Here is a 24,625-nt window from a genome sequence, read left to right on the forward strand (position 1 = left end):
TGTTTTCGGTTCCTACAATCAATGAATATGACAAGGAGAGCTAAACTACCGGTTTAACGTGGCGGTATCGCGTTCAAGCGCCGCTGCATTCGAACACTGGGGGGCTTCGGTTGCATTTTCAATGGTGATAATCCAAACGGTTTGGGTGTCTCTCGGTTGGAAAAGGGTAAGGGCGGGGGATAGGTGAGGGAGGAAGAGAGTTTCAGGGAGGGTAGGAGGGTTTTGGAGTAGGCAGGATCCCGAAGCCGCTTTGTCATCGGATAACCTAGACTCGGCATTGCCGGCTCTGGTTGCGATAGACCATCACCCTTCCGCCTCCATTCCCTGTACTATCCATACACGTATTTCCCCCCTCCCTCCCCCTCCATCAACCACCCCACTAGTTCACCATCCCTCGGTCCCTCTTCTCAAAATCCTCATCCTCTGTTTCACCCGATACCGATGGCCGCGTAATAAGCGTTTCGTCGATTATGAATGAATGGATTGGCGGATCATCATTTCGTGAGAGACTATCGCTTGTGATGTGGCAATTTAATTTTGAAAATCGATGAGATTGAGGGTAATGAGGACCTGAGGATGTTCAAGATATTTGGATAATTTTTATTTGGACAGAAATCGTTGAAGAGATTGACGATAACTGAACGAATAAATCAAAAATATTATGTAATTCCGGGCTTGAAAAATACATATACATTTTATGTGAAATGCAGATATTTATTTTATCGATGTAAATGACAAACAATTTCCCTCGCGTTACCATCACTATTTAACTGTCCATAAAATGTAATTTTTCCCGAAATTAGTGTACAATATAAGCATTAATTCCTTTGAAGTAATTTGTCGTAAAAATTATCTGGCAAATATTTGATTAATAAACAAGCCTATTCGTTTGATTTGTCACAACAAATATATCTTGAATATTTTAATGGTAACATTTGGCCCCGACAATTTGTATACTTCACATGGCTGTAATAAAATTAGGTACCATGGGATAAAGTAAACCGATGTATGTGGATGTATGGGTTGCATGGCTGGTAATTAGTGGTATGCATAAATCATCACACACCGTAAATGCTCCCGTGTGTACACGCGTGTGGATATAGACGTGTAACCCACCCATTACCCAACTAAAATGCGGTATAATGTGTGTACGAAGGGAAACACTGTCAATGTTGGACCAACGTTTATTCAAAATTTTTCAATTCTTTTTCGAAATTCACAAGCACTTTTCAATCGATTTGAATTTTAAAAAATCTTTGTAAATAAATCAATCAATTATTGAATGTATGAATAACTTAACAGATGGTCAAAGAAATAAATAAACAAATGCAATGTAAAATTCCCCGATTTTTTAAATTATTAATTCAATCAAAAGAATTGTGTCTAAAGATTAATTCAATTATAAATTATTTCAGCTTTATCTTATGATTATAAATTTGATTTACCCCTGTATATTAATATAACGTAGGGCTTGCCACTTGAGAACGTTAATCTCAACCGGGCTTTTTGGATCTGAAAAGCTCCGTCGTGCAGAGAGTGACGACTTAATCTCCCGACGCTCATGAAATCCCTCATCAGAATAGATACTGAATTCAAAATGGCAATTGGATTATAATATGATCGTTATTAGAGACAAACGGAGCCGAATGATTGGACGAGACCGGGTGTGAGGTATCACAGTTGCAATCAATGTACTTTCCTCTGTTCATTGCTTCATCCCCTATCATTTACCTTTATCAAACAATTCCCGATTGCTTTGATAAATCAATTATTTTAACAGCACCAAATGAATTACGAAGAATACCGTATTATTTTAACTGTGTAAATTTCCTCCGAGTTTTTTTTTACCGGAGAATGGATTTACCGAAATTAATTGACGATTTTTAGCGCATATTTATTTCACTGGTATGTTTTTTCTTCATTTCCGGTTGAAATTAATGAACGTTGAGAGGAATAAATAATTGTGAAATATGAAGCTAACTTTTACTCAATCCATCACTCACATATTCGTTATTTCTCATGAAGAGAGAATTTGAAAAATCAATTTTTTTCTTGTAACAATTGAATTTCATCTGTGAAACGAGTACTACAGAATAATTATCGAAACATCGAATTCCCGCGTCTCAAATAAAGGGTTTCGATTTCAGTGCGTCATTTCTCTCTGCACATACAGAACATGAAGTACAATTTTAATCAATTAAACACCAATCATTTCTGTTATTCCAACTCATTTGGCTCAAAAAATAAAAATAAAAAAAACCTATCAATCAAATTTTTCGTTCATCATCAATTGTCTTGATGAAAAAAAAATCTTTTCCATTCTCCCCTGATATTCATTAATTCTGAGGTGAGGGATTAATTACGCGACCGGAAGCGAACTGTCACTCACTCCAACGAATTAAAAAATCAATCTGTGTTTTCGCAATTGCAACAAGAGACAAGACTATAGAGGTTAAATTCCGTCTATGAAACAGGCACGACAGAATAATTAGCGAAACATCAAATTCCGTTAAATGACCCCACCCACAGTTGAATTAATCGGGCAAATACGAAATTAGCTGAGCGAGCACACGCCAAATGGTGGACGCTGAGAGACACGAAACGATAAAACGTTGCACCTCTCCACCCCCTCTACCCAAGCTCGCGAAATTGTGCGACAGGACCAAATATCGTTAGCAACTAATGTGATTTTCCGTACTTGACACGCGTTCATTTACAATTGAATTTGCATCATTTAATTTTGCTCCATTGAATTTTCCCGGTATTTCAATTAATCAGCCATCAGTATTCAATCATCAATTTTCATTGAATATTTTTTGGCTATTCATCCATGAATTAATTAATTGCATTTACTGAGTCTTGCGTTCAGTAAATGATGTGGAAACATATGAACGAATTTCCCAACTACCCTAATTACTCCCTTAAATAATTTTCAACTGGAATCATCTCTACAATTCTCAGCTCTTCTATACATCAAAAACATTATTCATTTATTTATTATTATCTACTGACTCTGACCAAGAATTCATTGAGTCAATTACTGAGTCAATTACTCACTTAATCGAATGAGATAATTCAAATCGAAATAAATTTATGAATTTGTTAAGTGCCAGGAGAGAAAACATTTTTTTTCTAATCGAAATGAGAACTCGCAATCGATCTTATCGTCAATGTCATATAGAAAATATTTCTGATTGATATTTTTAGTAAAATTCTTCGGCCAAAATGTCATTCAAAACAGCCACCACCCGGACTACAATCATAATAATAGCATCACGAGCAAATACTCTCGGCTCTTACGGAGTAATAGAATCCACGCGGGTGGAGAAGGGAGGAAGGGATGAAACGTAATGTTTCGCATGCATACTCACGTTGCAGTATCGTAACTCGATGACGTCGAGCCTCGTTACCGCTGTGTAATCATCGTACCATTCCCTCCCTCCTCTCTGTAACAATATGTCCTGTCCACCAACAACGAGGGAAGGGAAGGGAGGGAGGGAGGGAGAGGCCCTTAACGTTTGTCAGAGGGTCGAGCCGAGGACTCGTATCACGCGACTTGTGAATACAAATAAATTTTAACGTATACAGTCATCTAGATTAAATTAATCTCAAAGAGAATAAATTAATGGATTTTCATTGGGGAGGGGGTTAATGAGTCGTGGAGTCCTAAACTCATGAAATTGGTCATTGCAGTTTTTTTAATCTATTTTGCAATCAATTTCTAATTATAATTAAGACGAGGAAGTACTTAGTGGTACGAAAAAATATTGTTGAGGTAGATAAATGGAAATATTCAATAAAAATCGCGGAGAATATAATTTACAGCAAATTTTTACTGAAGTATATAGTCCCACGGTCACATATATGACCACATAGAGAAACGTCTGTCACCTATTTTATTATTTCCACTAATTATCTCCTCATTAAAACCGCTCTCCTGAGCCGTTTGTCCTCAGAATCTGATCTATTATTTTTCTAGTATAAAATTCAATCGTCAATATTTTTTTGTTAGTCCCAAACGATCGAATTAATGATTCCAATTGATGCATTACGTACGTTATAACGCGTACGTGAGTAGTCATAGAATCACTCGCTAATAAATTCGCTCGCAATCGTAATCTCTCCACCGTTAAATCGATAAATCGGTATTTTATTATCGCTAATAACCATTGGAAAATTATTCAACGATATTTACACGGCGGAGAATGATTCGTAAATCCGGGGAAGAAGGGGGGAGGAGGAGGTGGTTGTGCGAATTGGGATGCACGCGTGCCATTATTTATATACAAATCCCCTTGTTCAGTGTTGGTGTGTGCCGTGGGGAGGTGCGTAACACGTTCGTCGGTTTAAATCGAGAACGCGGTGGAAAGCTATTGTTTATATCGAAGTAAAAATTAACGGGCCATTTTGTACACGCTCCATTCAACCTGGCCACGGCAAACCACGCCAATTATCATTCTGATTGTTGAAATCCCTTTAATTGTCGAGGGCCATAAAGTCCACCGGGGATTACAAAATATTTCGATTATTGTAAGAGCAATTCATCAGTTTGAAATTCACCGGTTAATGGATTTTTTTTTTTTAACAAATCTCTGAATATGTAGAGCTGTACCGAGGGACTCAGGTGGTGATATCTGCGTCAGACAGACTTCAACTGAACTGATACAATATCAAGTGTCACGTCTCATGTCACATGAAAGGCACATTCAGGAGTTTATGGTACGATGGCAGTTCTATGTGTGCGAGTCAACCAATTTAGTCAGCTATAATTCAATGGCTATAGCAGGGCATTTTGTGAAAATTTAAGCCTCAAATTTATGAATCTTTGAATTTTTTTGTCAAACAATTGCCCCAGTCAGCCACCAATAAACATAATTTTTTTATAATAATGCAATAGTTGCATTTGTTTCACTTATTTATGAAAAGTTAACTCATTCGTAATTTTTTACTGCAATATAATATCGACACATGAAACCCCCCACAATTCTTATTCACCTCATAACCACTGGCAGTCTCGTAAGTTAAAACTTTGGATACAAAACTGTCTGAACACACCAGTTCTCTCTCTCCTTTCCTGACCAACCCGTCCACTGCATCAATTTCAACTTTTCTCACCCACGGCATACCTCCACCATTTTCTTCCACTTAACTTTTTCAACGATAAGAAAACTAAGTGGAAGAAGGAGGTAAAGTCGAATATACGCCAGACGCGTAGCCAAAGTTATTCTTTACTTCGTTAGGCACTTGAACCAGCCCCCTGTGACAGGGGATAGGGCTCCATTTCTTCTTTCTTCAAGTCGTAAAAATTATGGGAATAGAGGTTGAGAGATAACCTAGTAACATTATTCACGGAATAGACCGGTAGAATGATCGAGTCTCTGATAAAATTTTGCTTCTCAAGCGTAAAAGGTAAATCCGAGTATTTTTTTTCATTTGGCGATATTTTTATCATTTCATTCCCTAGCTGTCGAAAATTTTGAAAATATTCACTGCGATCCCTTAATATTTTCCGATCACTTAACAAATAATCGATTTCCCTTAACTTTTGTCCGAGGGGCAACAATTGTCCCCATCCTGAATTCGTTCAGACTGCCGTCATATTGCCTCAAGGTAAGTGAAGAATAGGGGGGAGTGACCCTTCTCCCATCGTCGAAAACTACGTTAGGGAATGATGTCGGAGATCCTTTCGAACTCCCAAGGGTGAAATGGCTCATTCCCGCGCACTTATCCGGCGCGCACGCCGTAGATAACCATAGATTAATGGGTCCCACACTGAACACAAGGTATATAGGTATACAAGAGCCAAATTGAGACTGGGAAAAGAGCCAGGAGTTAGTGTTAAAGATGAAAGTGGCATATTTCTTCTTCTTTTTCTTCCGTTTTCACTGATTTATCGTTTATTGAGAAATATGGCGATTGGCCTTTTTTCCTTCTGCCCTGAAGAGGAAGATTAACCCCCTTTGAGTTCCCTCTTCAGATATACGCGGATTCAGGATATCAAATGAGAATGTGGGGATAAATCCTGGGGTTATTATTGACTCATCATCTGATCCTCCAACTCCAAAAGGGGAATATATATCAAATTCATGAAGAAACATTACATTTATAACAACCAAAAAATCATTATGTATAAATCCATTAATGGAGTAACTCATTCTCGATAATTACCCACCATAATAAATGATTTTTAAACTACTAAAGTCAATTTTTCTTGCAATTTTTACAACGTGACTAAAATTTATGGCTCCCAAAAGTGTTGATCCTAATACCATCAAGTTTCTCTCAATAATTCTTCATTTTCTATGATATCAACAAAACTGAAATCAGTACAGTCGCCATGGGAATGGCCAGTTGTTGCCGAGAGGTATTAAGTATGACTTAGTACTCAAGTTTCCATCATTAGCCGGTCCTTCCTCCAACTTTGTCTGCCACCCCCCCTCCCCACCCCCGCACCCCTTTCCGAAAAGGCACTTTCCACACTAAAGGATACATCGTCCAAGTTGCTCCAGGGGTTTGGGCATTGTCAGGGCTTCCTTTAACGAAAGTTTCCTCGGCTTCTCTAACACCCGATTAGCCGGTACCGAGTGGGGATTATACCTACTTCACCTCCCTCCGACCCCTACCGTTTCATCGAAAATCCCCTCGGTAAACTCCTATCGGTCAAAAATTACATTCACTTCGACTACAAAACTCGTGAATTATCACATTAATGCAGATGTGTTCAAGTCTGTTGTGGATAAATTTTGATAACGCATCGGAAAAGACAAATGTCTGAATTTAACATTCCTTTTTCCAGTGACAACAATTACTAAAAATTTTAAAAGCACTAGAGAAAATTTTTCGGATATTTTGTTATGAAAAATTGGTAAATTTTGATGTAGCTCTTGGGGTTGAAAAAAATTTTTATGAATGAATTCTTGACGAAGGGTACGAGGGAGGGGGAGGAGCGGAGAAGACGAGCAGAAGGAGGATAAATTAAGACGAATCCTGAGAGCTCTAATTCACGTAGTAGAGAGCCCATTAACCCTTTTAGGATGAGATGTTGGTGCTTTAGGTAGGTGCGTTATCTACCCTGAGGCAGCTTGTTTGACTTCCGGCCGGCTGTCTCCGGCTGGCTGGACGTTCACTTGATAACCGAATATATAAACCCAGTGGTAGCTTAGCCACTAATCCTTTCCGGAGATGATCTTCTCTTGTATTATGAAGTCTCACTTATCCATCAACTTCTCGCTAATTTCCAACATTTTCGTATTCAATGGTGAAACTTTGTTGGAGTAGTTGGTTGGAATATTCACTGTTCTTACACGAAAAGAAATTTTGGGATTTGGGATTTACTTTAAATTTCTTTTCGTGTACTTATGAATGAAGACTTGACATATCTTTGCAATTGCCTAAACATCGAATGTCAAATTTGAAGGCGACAATTTTATATTTTCCTCACACGCTTTTTAATATCTGAAAAATGTATTTAACGTCTTTACCGAAAATAACTTCTTGACTTTAATATTACTCAAGGCCCATAAAACCCCCAACAATTGAACGATAAATATTTCCAACTTTTTCAACTTGAAGACTTCATAATTATTCTCATTATTTTCTAGATAATAAGAATGAATGATGATTCCTCATTCATTTTCCCCCTCGATCAAAACTCTGAATAGTACGAATTATTCTGAAGGGGTTGCCAAAGGATTTCTCCGTCACGCAACCCCTTGAAACTCTGGCTATCTCCTCGGCCACCCAAAGCGTCAACTCCCTCTAATTCCCACCATCTACGTGCCATGATCTACGTCATTAATATTGCTTTACCAACCGCGCAATTTCACCAGTATTATTGATGAGTCTGGATTCACCATCGATATGAGAATATCCAGTCACAATGACATTATTAAGCATCTCATTAATTTTCCTGATATCAAAATGATAGCCATTTTAATTTTCAAGTTTAAATCACTGTCCTGTTGTATTTCAAATGACATTTGAACGCGCATCAACTTGACACTTAGATAGTAACAGTCAGGCATCTTCAGAGGGTGGTAAATCTGTCCCCGGTAGGGAGTCTATGCTATACATGTATATAAACCTTAGACTGACGTCACTCTGCGTATTCTACACCGCCCCAACCTCCCACCCCTCTCCTCAAGAGTTCACAACTGATCGAATTAACGCGCCACGGCCGCTCTGATACCCCTTGACAGTCTGAATTAATTAACAGTTGGAAGCCGCCATTATCGAGACGTCTACGAGTGAGCCAAAAATATTTTATCAAGTGATTTACACAGATGTATAAATTAAAAATATCATCCCAAACAAAATGATATGTTTCACCTTAACAACGCAGCCCTTTAAATCAATTAATTTTCTTTTTTAATTGACAATAATAATTGACTGGTTAATTTCTGAGCCTTCACCAATATCATTACAAATGCAAAAAAAATAATTCAATAAATTTCAGAATCAATGTTCCCCTGTCCTCAAATTTACAACTAAAAATAACCAAAATTCCATTAAACTCTATTTCCTTATTCATTCAGCCGCGAAGGGCAAAGATTGAAATTCCATGAATAAGCCAACAATCCTCAACCAGTGGCATCCCTCAATGTCACTGGAGTTTGCATCCACCAGTAAGAGTACCATCATTCTATACCTGAACCTGACTCCATTAACTTCACACTTAGCGCCACCTCCGTCGTCTTCCTTCGACAAGATCTGATTAGGGCCTCAAGAGTCTCAGCTAAACGCGTTAGACTCGCTACTGCACGAGTGAGGATGCAGTATGGAGAATGAAGGCATGGGGTGGCTTCACCCCTTACCTCTCCCACCCCCCCAACCCGCCACTTCATCTCTCTTTCTCTTGTCTCGACGGTTTGATGCAAATTGAGTACGAGCGGCGCCAACTACCGCCAGCCCTCCTATTCCTTCGGGAATTCCTGATCGGAGCAAAGTTTATTCGGGGAATCCCCCAACTCTCGTTTACCCCCAACCACCTCCCCCTTTCAGCCCTATAGCAGCGCTTACCGTTGTTGAGTGTCGTTTGGGGTTTTGCACTTGTTTGTTGGAGGAAAACTTCTAGTCCTTGATAAACAAACATCTCTCAATTTCACTTGACAAATATTTTTGCTTTTGAATTTTGAGAGGTTTTTTTTAAATCTATTTCTCATTATTTTTTTATTTAATAAATATTTAAGAATATTTTAAATTATAATTGACTTTGACTCCCCCCTGTCCCTGTCCCTATCTCTCTCTCTCTCACTTTACTCCCTCTTTGCTTTCAATTTTTCTATCGATTGTCCCTATCAATATCATCAATTCCAGACACCTAATGCCCAAAGCATTCAGCAGTATTTATCCATCATGTTATCATGGAAAATATATATACCCAATCCTGTCAGAAAATCACCGTGAACATTATACAGAAATCAAGGTCGTTGAGAGTGTGGGTTACAGGTTTTTATGACACGGTATTTTGATGTTCGGGAGGCATCGATTTCGATGCCATCGGGGAAAACACAATGGTATGTACTTATCGTACCCCGTTACGATGCCACATTGGTTTTTATGGCTGCACGATGGCACCGTAGTTTCTATAGTGTTGGAGATACTTCCGATTCTGGGGAAATTAAAAGGAAAGATGAATGGTAATGGAAAATACCATCACCATGCAAAGAAATTCGATGATATATTTTTCATTTAAAAAAAATAACGTGTGCTTTCTCACGCCTGTTTGGGCCCTTATACAACATTAAATATGTTTGAGGTGTAAAGGAATCACGTCTACACCAGCATAATCACGAATATAAACCACTGGACGAGGAAAATTCTGATGGTAAATCATGGCCAGCAAGGGCGTAACCAGAATACTCGATGGCTAATGAATAAATAAATAATGTAACCTCGGGATGTTTGAGTACAGTGTCAATAGACCTTCGTATTTGATATGCAACCGGAGAATTAATGATGCAGAACGTAGTATATCCGTCTCACAGTTTGATCAATAGCTTTTTAATATTCTTTCAAATAGGAATGAAAATACTGCCATGAAAAATGATCAAATCTAATTTGTATATTTATATTGGAAAAAATTTTCCCCAATCCCCTCAAATAAAACCATAATGACATTCGATCAAGGCAGATTTAGAAAGACTGATGTCCCAAGGACACACTCGGAATTTTAAGTAATTTCAGAAGGATTTTTGAATCTCCCCCTAGATACCAACGTTCTCTCAACATTTCACATGCATATCTCGACTATCCCTTGTCGTCATTCAAAAACATAAAAAGTGAGAAAAATGCCGGGGTAAAAGATCAGCTTTTAAAACCAGCAATAAAAGAAAAACGTGAAGAACCTCACACACTCTGGTACGAAATTTTTTTTTAAGCTTCCGAGGCGACAGTTGGTACGGTACGTAAAACCAGAATACCATTCTCCACCCCAACACAACAGCCAAAAATCATAACCCAGGCGAAGCACGTTTTCCGAGAAAATTCACCCTGGTTTCTTATTTTGTTGAAGACTCGATGAGCCCGTTCAAGCCTCTGATGATTGAGAGAATCAGCGCAACTCATGTGTGTCCAATCGACTAGTTTTTTAATTTAAAAATTCAATGAAAAAATGAAAAATCGTAAAAAATTTTAGAACATTCCCGGAGCCTTCGAAAAATCACAAATGCCCTCGCAATTGCCATTAACTAATCATGTAACAGTTGCAAATGAAATATTAATCAAACCTCTCATTATTAATTATCAACTCCTGCCTTCAATGAAATGTTTATTGTTTCAGATTTTGCGTAGGGGACAGATTCTATTTATGCGAAAACAAAATTCTCTGCGAGTATGATTACGAGGAGCGACTGGTATTCGCAAACATGGCCCTTCATCCACCGCCCACGGCAACACTAGCGCACATAAAGCGTCAGGTGACACATCTCCAGCCCCAGGTGAGTCTCGAATAATCCTTTACGTGTAGAGGCCTGAGTAAACTCGGGCGATCATCTCAGACCCCGTGAGGGATTTCCAGATTTAGTTTTGAGACACTGACGCACTGTAAGTTTGAAGTACGTGCTACCTTGAGACAGGGCAAGCCCTAGAGCGGTCGTAGCAAGGGGGAGTTCGGGGGTAAAGTGGGCCCCTGACCCCTTCTAAACAACAAAGGACACGAATCCCTCGAGCTTGGCACGCCTTCAACCTCTTGGACGGGTATCGCGTGTCCTTATTAATTAAGTCAAGAAGAGCCCTCCTGGTATGCTTGGAGATCGTCTTTCTGATCATCTTATGGTCCTTCAACTTTCACTCCCGTCCAATAGTGTTTATTAATTTATTTCGCAAGATCCATTCGTCAAAGAAGAGAAATGTTCAATAAAAATTCTAATACCACAGGAGAACCTTAATTTTAATTTCACCTGGAAAAATAACATTTCATTTCCGGAAAATAATGTACGTTGTCTTATTGAACATTTCTCCCCGGATATCAATTTTTCCAAAAATTTTCACAAATGATGATATGAATTCAACAAAATTGCCTTAACCCGCTCCCCCTCAGCCACAATGATAACATAATCCCACGGAAATGTTGCTTCCCAAAAGGGTCTCCCGAGTGCCAGCAACCAATCCCCAATCAACTTAATCCCGTCTCCGAAGATCCAACAATAACCACACCCCAAAACACTCACACCGGCAATCATGTTCAATGAATGTCGATGCAGTTTTTCTCCAAATGAAAATATTCCAATTACAACAGTCCAGATGCGTGATACTCGACTATACACCAAAACTATTCACCCTGAAATCCCCAGGGATGGATTTGGCAAAGTTGAAGGGAGTTGGGCTGATGGAGGTGGGGATTCTCTTGCTTCACTTTCCCCCCCTGAATTCCATATAAGTATGCATAGAATAACGAGCGCGATCATATCGGAGTAACGTGTACTACTTATAATATGCAAATGCCAAACTTCTCACTCCCTTTCGCGGTTGATATTAACCATTTCTCAGTGGAAATAACTGGCTTGTTGTGCTTGGAATGATGCATGTGCCTTCATTTTTGTTTAATTAGTCAGAGTGAGGGAAATTCATTGGGGACGATACCCTTTTATTCAATTAATAAATGAAAAAATCAATTTTTCATTATTTTAAATTTTGAGTGACATGGGATATTATCTAAGAGACGTCCACCTTAAATTGTTACAGGGAAATAAATTTTAGGGAGAAATTAGACCTTCAGGGGGGTAAACGAGGGATGAAGGTTAATTTTATCACAAAAATTAGATTCTCAAGTCTAATTTTTTAAATAAAAATTAGCCTAAAAACTCTAGAAGGCTAATTTTTATCCAAAATTTATTTTCCTGTACATCGCATTACTGCACCTGCCGAATTTCACCCTCAGAACCTTTCGCAAGTGAGAGAACGAATTTACTGGCCCAAATCAATCTATTCTATGCATTAATTCATGATGGACTGATAGATTTTAATATATGTTTATAAACGAAACTGTTTTATCATAATAAAAAATATTCCAAGAATATATTCCTCATCCTTTCTTCTATTTTATGAAGGGTTGTTTACCTGAACTGATGTTTTCAAGAGGGAGCTATAGGGGTGGAAATTTATAAATGACTCGTGTATATAACGCCACGTCAACGGTTAATACCAATATAATCGCGGGAGGGGGAGGTAGAATGCTAATGCTCCTGGAGCATCTATTACCCTTAAGCCCCCTGACGAATCCCACTCGATGTCAGAGGGGAATAAAAAAAAAACAGAAAAACTCCCTCAATGCTCTACAATAGGAAATGGGGAGTATTCAAAAGGTGGACGTTCGATTCATTCCGGAGTCTTCATTCTATTTATTAAAAATACATCCTCTACCTCGGCTACTCGATCAATTATTGACGCGTGAAAAGACATCGTCATCGTCGAAGAAAAGACGATTCAGGGGATGATAAATAAATTTCATTTCACGGAATTATTATATTTTAATGTAAGAAAATGATTGAAACTTGTGTCAATCACTCATTCTGTCCTGAATTAAAAAATTATGGACTTTTGTATGAGAAAAATGTAAAATGAATTCTATCGAATGAATATGTCGGTTCCAAAGGGCTGCTTTGGGGGTGAAAAACGTCAATCTAATATTTTTCTTCATCAAATATTTATAGCGAAGTTAAACTAATTTCCTTAAAATTTTTTCGTTGAAAAATATTCGCGTAAACCATCTCCAATTTTGAAAAACTATAACTGTTAATTTCCTTCTCAATAAAAAATACTTCTCCTCCCGTAAATCAAGTCTATTTTTGGTATTCCGTCTTCCCTAGTGTTTTTACTTTGCGAAAAATAAAAATTATTCCCAGATAAAGCGCAACTCATTCCTGTGCACACCCCGAGCACAAAAAAAAAATTGAAAAATTGACATAGAATTAGGTATCACTCACCGGGTTGAAATTCAAATAGAAGTGCCGGTCACAATCTCCCACTGAAGATCAGCCGAGTAGATTCTTTTAAAAAACCACCAAGTGGCAGACGTTCCCATTCAGGGACTCAACTTACTCCCTGCCACCTCACCCCAAAGAAAAGTTGTTGAAGGGTGCTGAAGCCCTCACACCCCACCACCATCTTCAGTTTTTCTGATTGCCTGAGAATATCCAGCTGTACCAATCTCCTCACCACCGTGACGAATCATCCACCACTCGTCGCTCCATTATAATCTGTAAAAATAATTTATCACTCAGTATAATGCAATTTTATAAATACAATATAAATTTATCTGATAATTGCTGGGACTTTTTATAATGATCTAGATATCACCCTTGGGTGTGTCACATTGGTGAGGTGGGGTAGAGATGGTATGGGTGAGAGATGGTTGGGGAAGTAGGACTCGAAACGATTATCTGAGTTTTAAAACAAACTCTCAAGTGTCTGCAAAGTCCTTCGTGAATCCTTGGGGGTGAGTTTTAAGGGAGGGGTTAGTGACGGGATGAGATAATATGCTAATGCTGAGGAAGCTACATGGGAATTTAAGAGGATCAATGCAACCTCTCATCCTTAACACCCGTGAGGAGATACAGTCGTTACGATTACGTATAACTAATTCTTCAATTATACTGAGAATAATTATTCTCACATGATAGTTTCCAATCACTTAATACAATTAAAAAGTCGACATTTGACACAACAATAATTAATTTTTCACTATCATTTCTCTCTCCCAAAATTTTTCGTCGAAATCAACAGAATAAAATTTCCTACTTTACCAAAAATCATCAAAACCCATAAAAAAAAATCATTTCATCAAAATGTATCCAATCATTCGCCAAATGTACAGCCATTAGCCAAGTTCAATTAGCCGCCCTTGTACTCTGTTATCCCATCAAACTTGCCACCAAAGCCCACCTCAACATCAATACAAATTCCAAACTAAGGAATTAATTTAAAGAAAAATTTGATAAATAAGTTATTACCCCAGTAGGTCTTCCGAAAGTTCATGGGGATCGATTCTCCGTATGTTTCACTCCCTGAATAATAACCCCTCCCCCCCTTCAACCCCCCTGCCCACCAGGATACTGTAAGGTGCATCGTTAGTTCGCGTGGCTCTGCCCACCTAACGAGCTTATTATTAGGCGGTGGTATAGCTGAATTTCACGTAAGCCCTGAGTATAAACGCACCCGGAGAAATGGGGTGTACTGAGGAGGTATGGAGTTTCGCATGGGAAAGCCCAGCTTGGAGGCTTTACGTGAGATTATGAGTTTTGTTCTGAAACAACTCCAAGTTCTCGGTGTACTCACTTTTATAACGATTATTGCCCCCTTTCGTCATACTCAGAAAAACCATTGGCCATTTGCGTCTCATCGTTGATGTAATTGTTGGTTTATTCGAGTGATTTAAGATGGAGATGATTTATTAAAAATTCCGAGAGCGTTAAACAATTGATTTTAACTCAATAATTCATCGAAACCCTCCACAAGCCCCCAAAAAAACCAAAAATCTCTGTAAACCTGCCCACCTCAGGCGATCATCCCCGAGCGATTATCACCGTTAAAAAAAAAAAGAACTCCCACCCCCTCCAGCAGAATCATAGATCACCCCCTGAGTCTCGTTAGTGCCGGCCAGTTAATCTCCCAGAGCACACGAATTTCTTCAGTACAAATGACCACAATATCTTTCTCTTTATTTTCGCTCCATCCAACTCACTAACCACTCTCTATCACCCCCTGGGTAAACTCCTCGTACACAGTGGGGTGCTAATTTTTGCGCGAAAGAAAAGCCGAGGAAGCACCGACACCTGGCACGTTCCCAGCCCCAGGAGATCAACGGACAAATGACACGCGATTCCCATTCCATCCACACCTTCGCATCTCAGTGCTTTTTCGGTTGATGAAGGGGGGGGGTAGAGGAAGAGGAGGTTCAGTGGCAGTTTGTAACCACCCTCCGATTAATGTCTTATTCGCGAGCGACTCATGATTCCAAAAGAGAAATTCTCCCGGCATTCAGACCCCACACATCCCCCGTCGGAAAAGGAGATCATTCTCGGGAACAGTAACACGATCATATACGTGAACGCTAACGATCCGAGGATGGATTTCTCTACCCCCAACCCCCTAATATTATCTCGGATAAAGTAAATTCGACGATTATTTATACTCCTGTTTCTCCACTTAATCCCAATAATATTTTTACCTATTTCAGTTGCAGTGAGAGAATTATTTTTAATGAAATCCTTAGTGATACCGAGATAAATTACCTTTTAAAAATTATATTACATATTATATATTTATATAGTATATTAATTCTTGAAGTATTAACTAAACAAAGAATTCTATCCACTCATTGTTGCATCTTTCCTCGTTTTACCGGGCCCTGTCTTCCCATAATTGAGTAATTAGGTCGTAAATAAAGGTGATAAAAATGATAAAACTTTCTCGTTGTATTGTGACTTTCAAGGGATCCTTAAATCCCAGTGAAGCCAAACCCTTTTCCTGGAAACATTGTCCCCGCAGTCCTTCACCGCACTCCTATCTCCACACTTTTTCGTGCGTATAATTAAGAAATCCCCGAAAAGACTCGACTAAATTAACTCCATGACTTATTCGTGTTTTATCTACAATTGCAGAGTTGTGAAATTTCATTTATTACATCGGATATTACTCAATTTTTAACATTTTCATTCCATAAATATAAACGATAAAAAAATCGTAGCACTAATTATTGTCTTTCTATTCTTCGAATCACACATTTGACTGAAATTAACACACCTTAGAACGTGGTAAAAAGTGGAAGTTTTATTCAATTTTCATCTTTATTTACGATAAACTCCCTTTACAGGGCTGTTAGCTCTCGTTAGACGAGATAATCGGGAGTGAATATTCGAGAATTTAAGATGGCAAACTTGAGTAAACTCAAGAGAACAGGCAAGAGGGTTCTGATTGCAAATTTTAAGCTTGTTTAATTTAACACCTTGCCCGTGTAAGCTTCGTCTTTTAAACTGGTGTGAGGGGGATAGGTAAGAGGGATTGAAAGAAAGTGAGAGGAGGTAAGGAGGAGAAATACTGAGGGAACCAGAGGAGTCGAAAGTTTGAAGTTTTCAACGGCTCGACTAACATCCACTAAATTTCAGTTCTCCCTCGCTCTTACGCTTCACGTCGCTACAGCAGCTTTCGCTCCACATAAATATGGCTTCGAGAGCGAGCTGCACATTTCACCCGTCTATATCCTCCACTACCTCTCCCCACTACCCCTCAGCCGTATTTCCTCTTAGTTCACCACCCTCCTGAGTCAAGTTACCCGCCCGAGTTGAGATACAAGTTCGTCCGACCTTTTGTTTCACCAAGTGAAGCTCGACAGAAGTGTTTCGCATTAGGTTCATCATACTTTGATGATTCAATTTTCAATTGAATGAATTTCAATGAAAGCCTTTCAGGAGAGTTATTAGTAGAGACCACAGGGTGGGAAATATTTACGAAAAATTCGGGTGATAGCCGAAGTGATGGGCAGGAAATAAATTGTGTTACTGAAAATTTTATTGGCCTAAACGTCAATTTTTCCCGAATTTTGGTGAATGGCGGGAGTCCGCAAAATTAGCAACTCAAGAGCAAAGTAAGATCTTGAATCAGTGTTCAATAAATGACAATAATTGTCTAGTTCCATCGAACAATTGATGAAAATACCACCAAAATAAATAGTAATACAATATTTTTTTTTTTCAGAACGTAGCTGCAGCCCAGGCAAGACAAACAAATGGAGATATTGCCCATAACCACAATGGGTATCAGCCAGCAGCAACCTCTACCGGGGCCCATAATTCTCTAAATCCCATGAATAATTTAAATGGAATCAACGCACAAACTACGTACGACACCAAATGACAGTCAAAGTAGGAGAAATTTTTTTACCTAAATAATGGTGAATCTATTTCTCCCCGGAAGAAAGAAAAACGATGGAGAAATGTCTAAAGCTGCCAAAGACTAGAACAATCGGGATTACTTGTTTACCCGCAACTCAGTCCTCTTACGCATTGCAAAAAAATATTTTGCAAATTCTAAATAGATATGCCTTGCGATGAATTTTTTCTTACCGCACGCGTAAAAATTAATCTAGAAATTCAACAATTTCATTTTATTTTTCAAAAGTCAAAGCTAATGAAAATATTTTATTTTCGAGGGCTCGATAAGATTAAAAATATGTAGTCAACAGCAAATGATAAATTAATATCTCATTAATTCCATTATTTCAATATTTTTTCCCTGTTATATTGCACAATTAAATTATTATCTGGTTACGTGTAATTAGGCTGTAAATACTGAGGGAAATGTATGGAAATTATTTAAAATAATTCATAAGCTCTCATTTGTTGATTCCAGTATATTTCCTCAGTAAAAAAAAATTGGTGCTCTCTAGAAAATTAAAATCCATTGTTAGGAAAAACATTAAAGCCAATGGATTCTAAAAGGCCTCTCCCCACCGATATAAATCATCTGCAAGTTCCTCTCACACGAGAAAAAAATGCTGGACAAAAATTACGTAGAAATTCTGGTAAATTATACCGTACAAGTTAACAAGTTAACTATATTTCCACTTCAATGGAAAATTTTTATACAAAAATCTAAAGCGTCAATTTTTCCAAAATTTTCACAGTAATTTCCACAATTTTTCACAGTCAGTGAATGATAATTTTTTTCATTATTCGAGAAAGAATTTCTCTCAGTGCTGTAATTTTTCTCCAGCTCTTTTCTCCATTAAATTAAACGTTAACCAAATAAAAATGATTTTGAAAAAGAATTGTTAGATAGATCGGGTATTCGAGCGAGAGTTAGCCGGGGTACAACCCCGGGGGTATAATACGTTAGGGGTGACTTAGCGTCGTTTCAACTTTGAATCTCCGTAGAGGCCCAGATTGATGCGGCCAACTTTTACGTTGCCTTATTTGCGAGTCAGATAACGAGGCTGAGTTATGCCCAAAGTTTTTAAACACAGGAGGAATAAACCGGAGGGCGAGGATGGAAAAATGCTTTATTTCAGGTCATGTGTAACCAAAGGGCCACATACATTCGCAGGTTGTGGATGAGGGGATGATTGGGCGAATGGAATGAATGAAGCTGAATCGTGCCTGCGACGAATGCTTCCAAATGTAAAAGAATGTTTAAAAAATAGTTGTAATTTATGTAAAAATACCACAGAGAGAGAAAAATTCAATAAAAATTATTCAAATAATTCGGTAATTGTGGAGTGAACGGTCATTAAGAGATAAACTATCAAATAACATTGAATTTTTACATAATATTACAGACAAATCAGGGTCTGTTCTGTAAACAATTCAAGTTGTTTGGTAATTTTTCTCTAAATGATACTTCGCATTAAAAATAAACATTAAAAATTTATCATTTTCCTGTGATCAAAATTTATTCGTATGAATAATCTCTCTGTGTTTCCCGAGTGGAATAAAAAAAATCTAAAAATGTATACTATCCTAGCGTCAATAATCCACGACTAATAAACGTACTTTTCTGTAACATTTGTTGAATCCGGGAGAATTGTAAAGAGACTTCCCTCCTCCCCCCCAAAAAAAAAACACCGAACCATGTTTTTTGTATTATAGTTTATCACTGTGAAACGAGAATAAAGAATTCTTTCGATGTTAATATTACACCAGTTGGATTATGTATGAAAAAAAAAATATAATGGGAAATTGATCCCGGAATTTTAACACGAAATATTCATCGATAACGTCTCTTCACACTCGATTCTTTCCCTTTCCCCAGTGAAATGTATCCTGTGTTCTTATCAAATATTTAAGGTGAGTACGTGATTGGCTGTACAATATTCCACGTCAATAATTTACCAATCATAACGCTACTGCTGCGCTTGCCACCCCTTTTTCTTTTCTGTATTTTGTGGAGAATGCCAAGGGGCCACGAATACACGGTGAATAAATTCTATTGTGTATTCAGGAGGTGAGTACAGATTTTGGGTCTATTCAAGGGGAAAAGGAAGACGCTGGCTCAGACAGATATAGAGGTATCTCAATCTAGCAATTTACACTTTATATTTTACCGGGAATTTTTAAAATAATAACAGACATTAAAAAATAAGAATTTTTCAGAAAATGTTGACGTGAAAATATAAACATTGATGTTATGTTTAACAGAAATTTACGAGAAATAAATGTATTATTCCAATCGATCAAAGGAATTGTTAAAATCGACGTATTATAATTCGTGGAATTGATTTTTTTCTATTTGTTCTAATTGTCCCAACTTGATAAAATAAATTAAACTGGATTATTTTCACCCTTTTTCGATGATGAATCGAGTTTCGATAAAATAGAGAGGGAGTAGACACAATAGAGGGGCTGGAGGGAGCAATGACGAACGACGGGCATTCGATGCAAATGGGCAATTTTTCCCAGGCGGCTCTCACGCGGTAATCATCGGCAATTAGTCCCTCCATACCCTGGTCAAACTCACGGGCCCTCAATAAATGTTATTTATGGGGATGCGATTAGCCGACGGGCGCGCCTAACGGCCAAAGTGCCCCCTGAGTCTGGCCAATCATTCAAGAAAATTCCCCGTCAATCGATCCATCCAATACCAATTGTCTTGATGAAAAACTAAACAGAACTAAGCCCAGAGCTTCTCTGTACCATTTAAAAATTTTCCAAAACCTTCTCTAATGGCTTTTTTCCACTCTTAACGGTCGACTTGAAACAATAAAATCTCTGAAATGAAGAATACTCGAGTGGCTCACTTGTTTCCATGAAAATTCATTTACGGAAATATGCGCACTGACTGAAATAATATCCGGCCGGCTGATGCGTGTCCCCTGCACTCTCCTCGTCGGCACAACCAATGGAAAAAAAAAGGGAATGACACAATAAAAAGGTAAAAAAGCCGACTAGACCCCAGGGAGTACGAGAAAGAAAGACAGAGGGAATGAGAACGACCAATGGGTGGATGGAGATGACGAGGGCGAGTTTGAGAGAAAGAAAGTTTTCACATTTTTTCATTTCCATAACTCTTATAAAAATATTTCTAGTCTGGCATTGTGTGTCTGTACTTCATCCACCTCACCTTCACCCTTCGCTCCTTAGCATCAAGAGAAGGGAGAAGAGGGGGGGGGGGATGCGAAGTGTGATTTAAACGCGCGTAAAATGGTCGTTAAAACAACAAAGCTTTTTAACGCCCTCGCCTTGATTGCCCAACTCTCTTTATTAAAACGTTGTGATATTATATTTCATTTTTTCTCATTTGAGTTTTTTTTTAAACTTAAACTTTGACAATATATATTCTCAGCGGTTTTTTTTCCCTAAATTACATTTTTAGCGGAAAAGTTGATAGTTTCAATTTTACAATTTATCATGCGCATTGTTAAATGAAAAAATTATCCTTATGACAAGTAAAATCCCTTTTTCAGAAATGTATTCTTTAAATATTGAGTTCAATGAATTAATCACCGGTTTATTTTGCAAGAACAATCCCAAAAATTCATTTAAAAAAATTATTCAATCACCAATATGGATAAAAAATTTTCATAAAGCACAAACGTTCCCCAAAAATATCAAAGGGCACAATTCCAAGATATCTGTCCATTGAAAGCTCTCCAAGCACGCGAGCTATCTTTTCATTTTGCTTTGTCCCAGAATCCACCCCCATGTCCATATGCAAGGTCCAGACATCGAGTAGTTTCTTTCTCTCCGGGAGTCTTCAGAGCATTCCTTCAACCATTTCGCGTCAGCGATTTTTCTCCACTGACTTTTTATTCCTCCGCTCACTTGACTTTTTTTATTGCTCTACCAGAGTCGTTCCGAGAAATCACCTGTCCTTACGTACACCCTTGTTCACTCCCTCGCCCTCCCCCACCCAAACAGCCACCAGTAGGAAATTTCTTTTCTTTTCTCAATCGTAACAGTGAAAATGTAGTTGACTTTAATTTTCTCTCTTTATTCACGTTATGATGCCATTTAATTTTTTTTTCCCCGCGGGTTTAAATGGCTTCTGTCAGACATTCAAATGAGAAGAAACCTTTGAAAAATTATTATTGCATTGGAATTTCACTGGAACGATTTATTTTCGATAGAACGATTTAAAAGATTCAGATTTTATATGAAAAGTTATTAAAATATTCCGGACTCTTTACTATCCATTAAAAAAATCAAGAAAAATTAAATATTAAAATTTTATCTCTTTAATCAATAAAAATTTGTGCATGAATTACCATCCTTTAATGCAAAAAAAAATGAGACAACTCGAATGGGGCAATTTCAGATTTGAAAGAGAGCCCCACGAATAACGTTGGTCTGGGGTATTACCTTTTGTTTCACCGGGAACTGCCACTTGTAAATATAATTACAAACTCCCATGCCCCCCCCTCTTTTTCCTCCCCCTCTATTCCCTAATTTGATTCCGCGGTTGTTTTCACCCGCTTTTGCCTCCTCCCCATCTCCACTGACGTCGGAGGTTCTTCTGTCCCCCAATTGCCAAACGCATTGTCTCGCCATCTCTTCATTCAAATTACCGCACGATTTTCCCTCTATTCCACTCTTACTATTCAACGCTGGAAACACGCAACAGAGAGTACAGGGGAGAGATACCTCCTACCCCTTCCCTTTACCACCCCTGGTCTCTTTTTTTTTTTTTTCAGGTATTGTACGGTGGTTTTATTCAATCTACTGTGCCACCATTGTCTACAACGCTAGACGATGCTCTTTGTCCGAAGAAAATTTGACAATTATGTTTTATCTTTTTTGGGAAGGGGGTAATGAGAATTTTAGAGACGACTGAAAATATGTGATTTAATTTTTTATGGGACAGTGGGGGATAGTGACTTGTGGACAACGAGGACAAATAATTGCAAAATTATTTTTTTTTTTTCATTAGCATCTCTATATTTTTCTGGGTTTTTACGATTCTGTTCTGGGAAATTTAAGAACGTCCATTTAATCTCATATTTTGCTTAATTCAGAAATTTTATTAAATTATAGGAAAGGGAAAGTCCTTGAATTAAAAATACCGCTCCAAATCCTATAGAAGAGATCCCCCATCCCCTAAATTAATGAATAATTAAACCAAAAAAAATCAGATAAATTCCCGAATAACTGGAACGGTATTCAACAAAAGATGAATAGAACTGAGGAAGGGGTGGATAGGTAAGAGAAGCCCTGATATTCACGTAATTAAAATTCCACCCTCTCTAGGCAGGCTACGGTGGGTGGGCTATACGGCGTAGGGCAAACGATTCTTGTTTGTCTTGACAACAAAGAGGTTAACGCGGGACTGAGGGAATGACGGTGGTTTCCCGTTAAGGGTGAAAATGGTAACCAGAGGGTAGTTAGTACCGTGGTACAGTTAAGGTGGAAAAGAGAGAGGTAGAAGTTAGAATATCCTGTGCAGTTTGGTTGGACCAAGTGGAAAACCGGGGTAGAACTGAAATTATTACATCTTTTGTTTGAGGTAACTCTGTAACGCCCCATTTGTGGAATTGCAGATCGCATTTGGGACACGATTGCGGTATTTGCGGGACAAGTGCGGAACACCCCATGGGGGGTAACTTCCTGGTATATAACGACGGGTTTTGTTAGTTGTAACTAATTTCTAACATAGGCAAAATGTGAATTGTTAACTTTAATTCTCATCAAACTGAGAAAATTAATTTTTTCTAATGAGAGATATTATGTCTCCACAACAAAATATTTTTTCAACTCTATTATTCCAATAAAAGATTTGATACTCAACTTCATGACTCCATTCAAAGCACAAATCTGTGGATATTCTAACAATAATTTTCTTCAATTCATATAAATGGATAATAAAAATTCCCGTATTTAAATGAAATCATTTTATTAATGAGCACTGAGATTTTTTTAAATCCCCAGAATTATGTTAATAACCCCGGAACCGTTGAATTTTGATATTAGCAATTAAATGTGAATAAACCCGGTATAATCTCAACCCTCTAACCCAAGTTGAACTTCTCGCGGGTACTCCCATCGGTGACTTTATCCGCACCATGTTCGTACCCATCTCAACGAACCCCTTCAACAAAAGGAGAACCGTATAACAGGATCGTTAACGTTAAAGGAACTTGGGCAATGTTATTGCCAATGTGTTCCCAGTGAAACTCAACCGCTCCAACTTTTAGTTTTACGCGTCGATTCGAATTAAGAATTTATGGTAACTGCCACTTTCTTTATACTTTCAAACTGAGAATGGTATACCGGGGTTATTTCAAATGTATTCCCAGTGGAGAATGTACTCCTTTACTTTTAATTATTTTTCAAGAGTAGAATATCACCAAAAGTAAAAGAACAATTTTAACGAACAAATTATTTCAATACTTCATTGAAGATAAAAGAAAACAATGAGAGAGCGTAACGATGAAATATGATACGAGTGTTATAATTATCCAGAAATGATCACAACGACAATACCAAAGTTACAACTCCACTTCCACCCTCAACTGGAGTAAAACCAAGAGGGTAGACTATCCCCCACACCAGTCTGTTTTCTTTGGAGCGTAACTTGGAGCCAGTGGGAGTCGGACTAACTTCTGCTAATAACGCCGAGACATTAATTTCGGACGATTGGGCCCAACGGGGCGTTGTAACGCCCAAGACACATTGCAGAGTTCGCAAAACTCAATTTTTACAACCCTAAATTAATAATCAACGAGAGGAGAATATAATCATCGAAAAATAACTTTACCATCGTCAATCAGTGATATCGAACGTGAAAATACTTTCAAAAAAAATTCTCACCTCCACCCTTTACCTTTCCTTTACCCTTTTTTACGTCTTATAATCGACTCCAAGGCGGCTTAATACCCGTGAGAGTCGTTTACCGGGTGAAACGAGACTCTGAAGAATGAAACGAGTCCGACGAAAAGTTTAACGAGCTGACTGGAGACAATGGATATATTTACTTCTTTATCGGCATTTATTATATTGAAATAAACAACATGTGCAACTAGACATATCACTCATGAGATTCCAACTGATAATTTATTAGAAGAAAAACTCCACTTTAAATGGACAATTACCAAATTATCCTGAACTCAAAAATACTATCCTCCACAAAACGAGTGGAAGAAATTGCAAATAATTTGTAAAAAAATTGCACCTGAAGGGTTCCGTAAACGTTCTACGCT

The 24,625-nt window shown here is 38.0% G+C and overlaps 2 protein-coding genes across 8 annotated transcripts in view; one reads left to right on the forward strand and one right to left on the reverse strand.

The window, feature by feature from the left end:
- Positions 1-19,230, forward strand: part of Bx (Beadex) — a 53,212-nt gene extending 33,982 nt beyond the window's left edge. For both annotated transcript variants that reach the window (XM_064130741.1, XM_064130740.1), the window contains exons 5-6: positions 10,781-10,937; positions 17,194-19,230. In XM_064130741.1, coding sequence (XP_063986811.1) covers positions 10,781-10,937; positions 17,194-17,352 — 316 coding nt within the window. In that variant the 3' untranslated portion in view covers positions 17,353-19,230. The remainder of the gene's footprint in view (positions 1-10,780; positions 10,938-17,193) is intronic.
- The window catches only part of LOC135167494 (uncharacterized), a 162,867-nt gene that overhangs the window by 135,579 nt on the left and 2,663 nt on the right, over positions 1-24,625 (reverse strand). For all 6 annotated transcript variants that reach the window (XM_064130752.1, XM_064130750.1, XM_064130751.1 and 3 more), the window contains one exon: positions 13,425-13,697. The gene's annotated coding sequence lies outside the window, so the exon portion shown is untranslated. The remainder of the gene's footprint in view (positions 1-13,424; positions 13,698-24,625) is intronic.

The sequence above is a fragment of the Diachasmimorpha longicaudata genome, chromosome 11 (genome assembly GCF_034640455.1).
Source record: "Diachasmimorpha longicaudata isolate KC_UGA_2023 chromosome 11, iyDiaLong2, whole genome shotgun sequence".
Taxonomy (NCBI): Eukaryota; Metazoa; Arthropoda; class Insecta; order Hymenoptera; family Braconidae; genus Diachasmimorpha; species Diachasmimorpha longicaudata.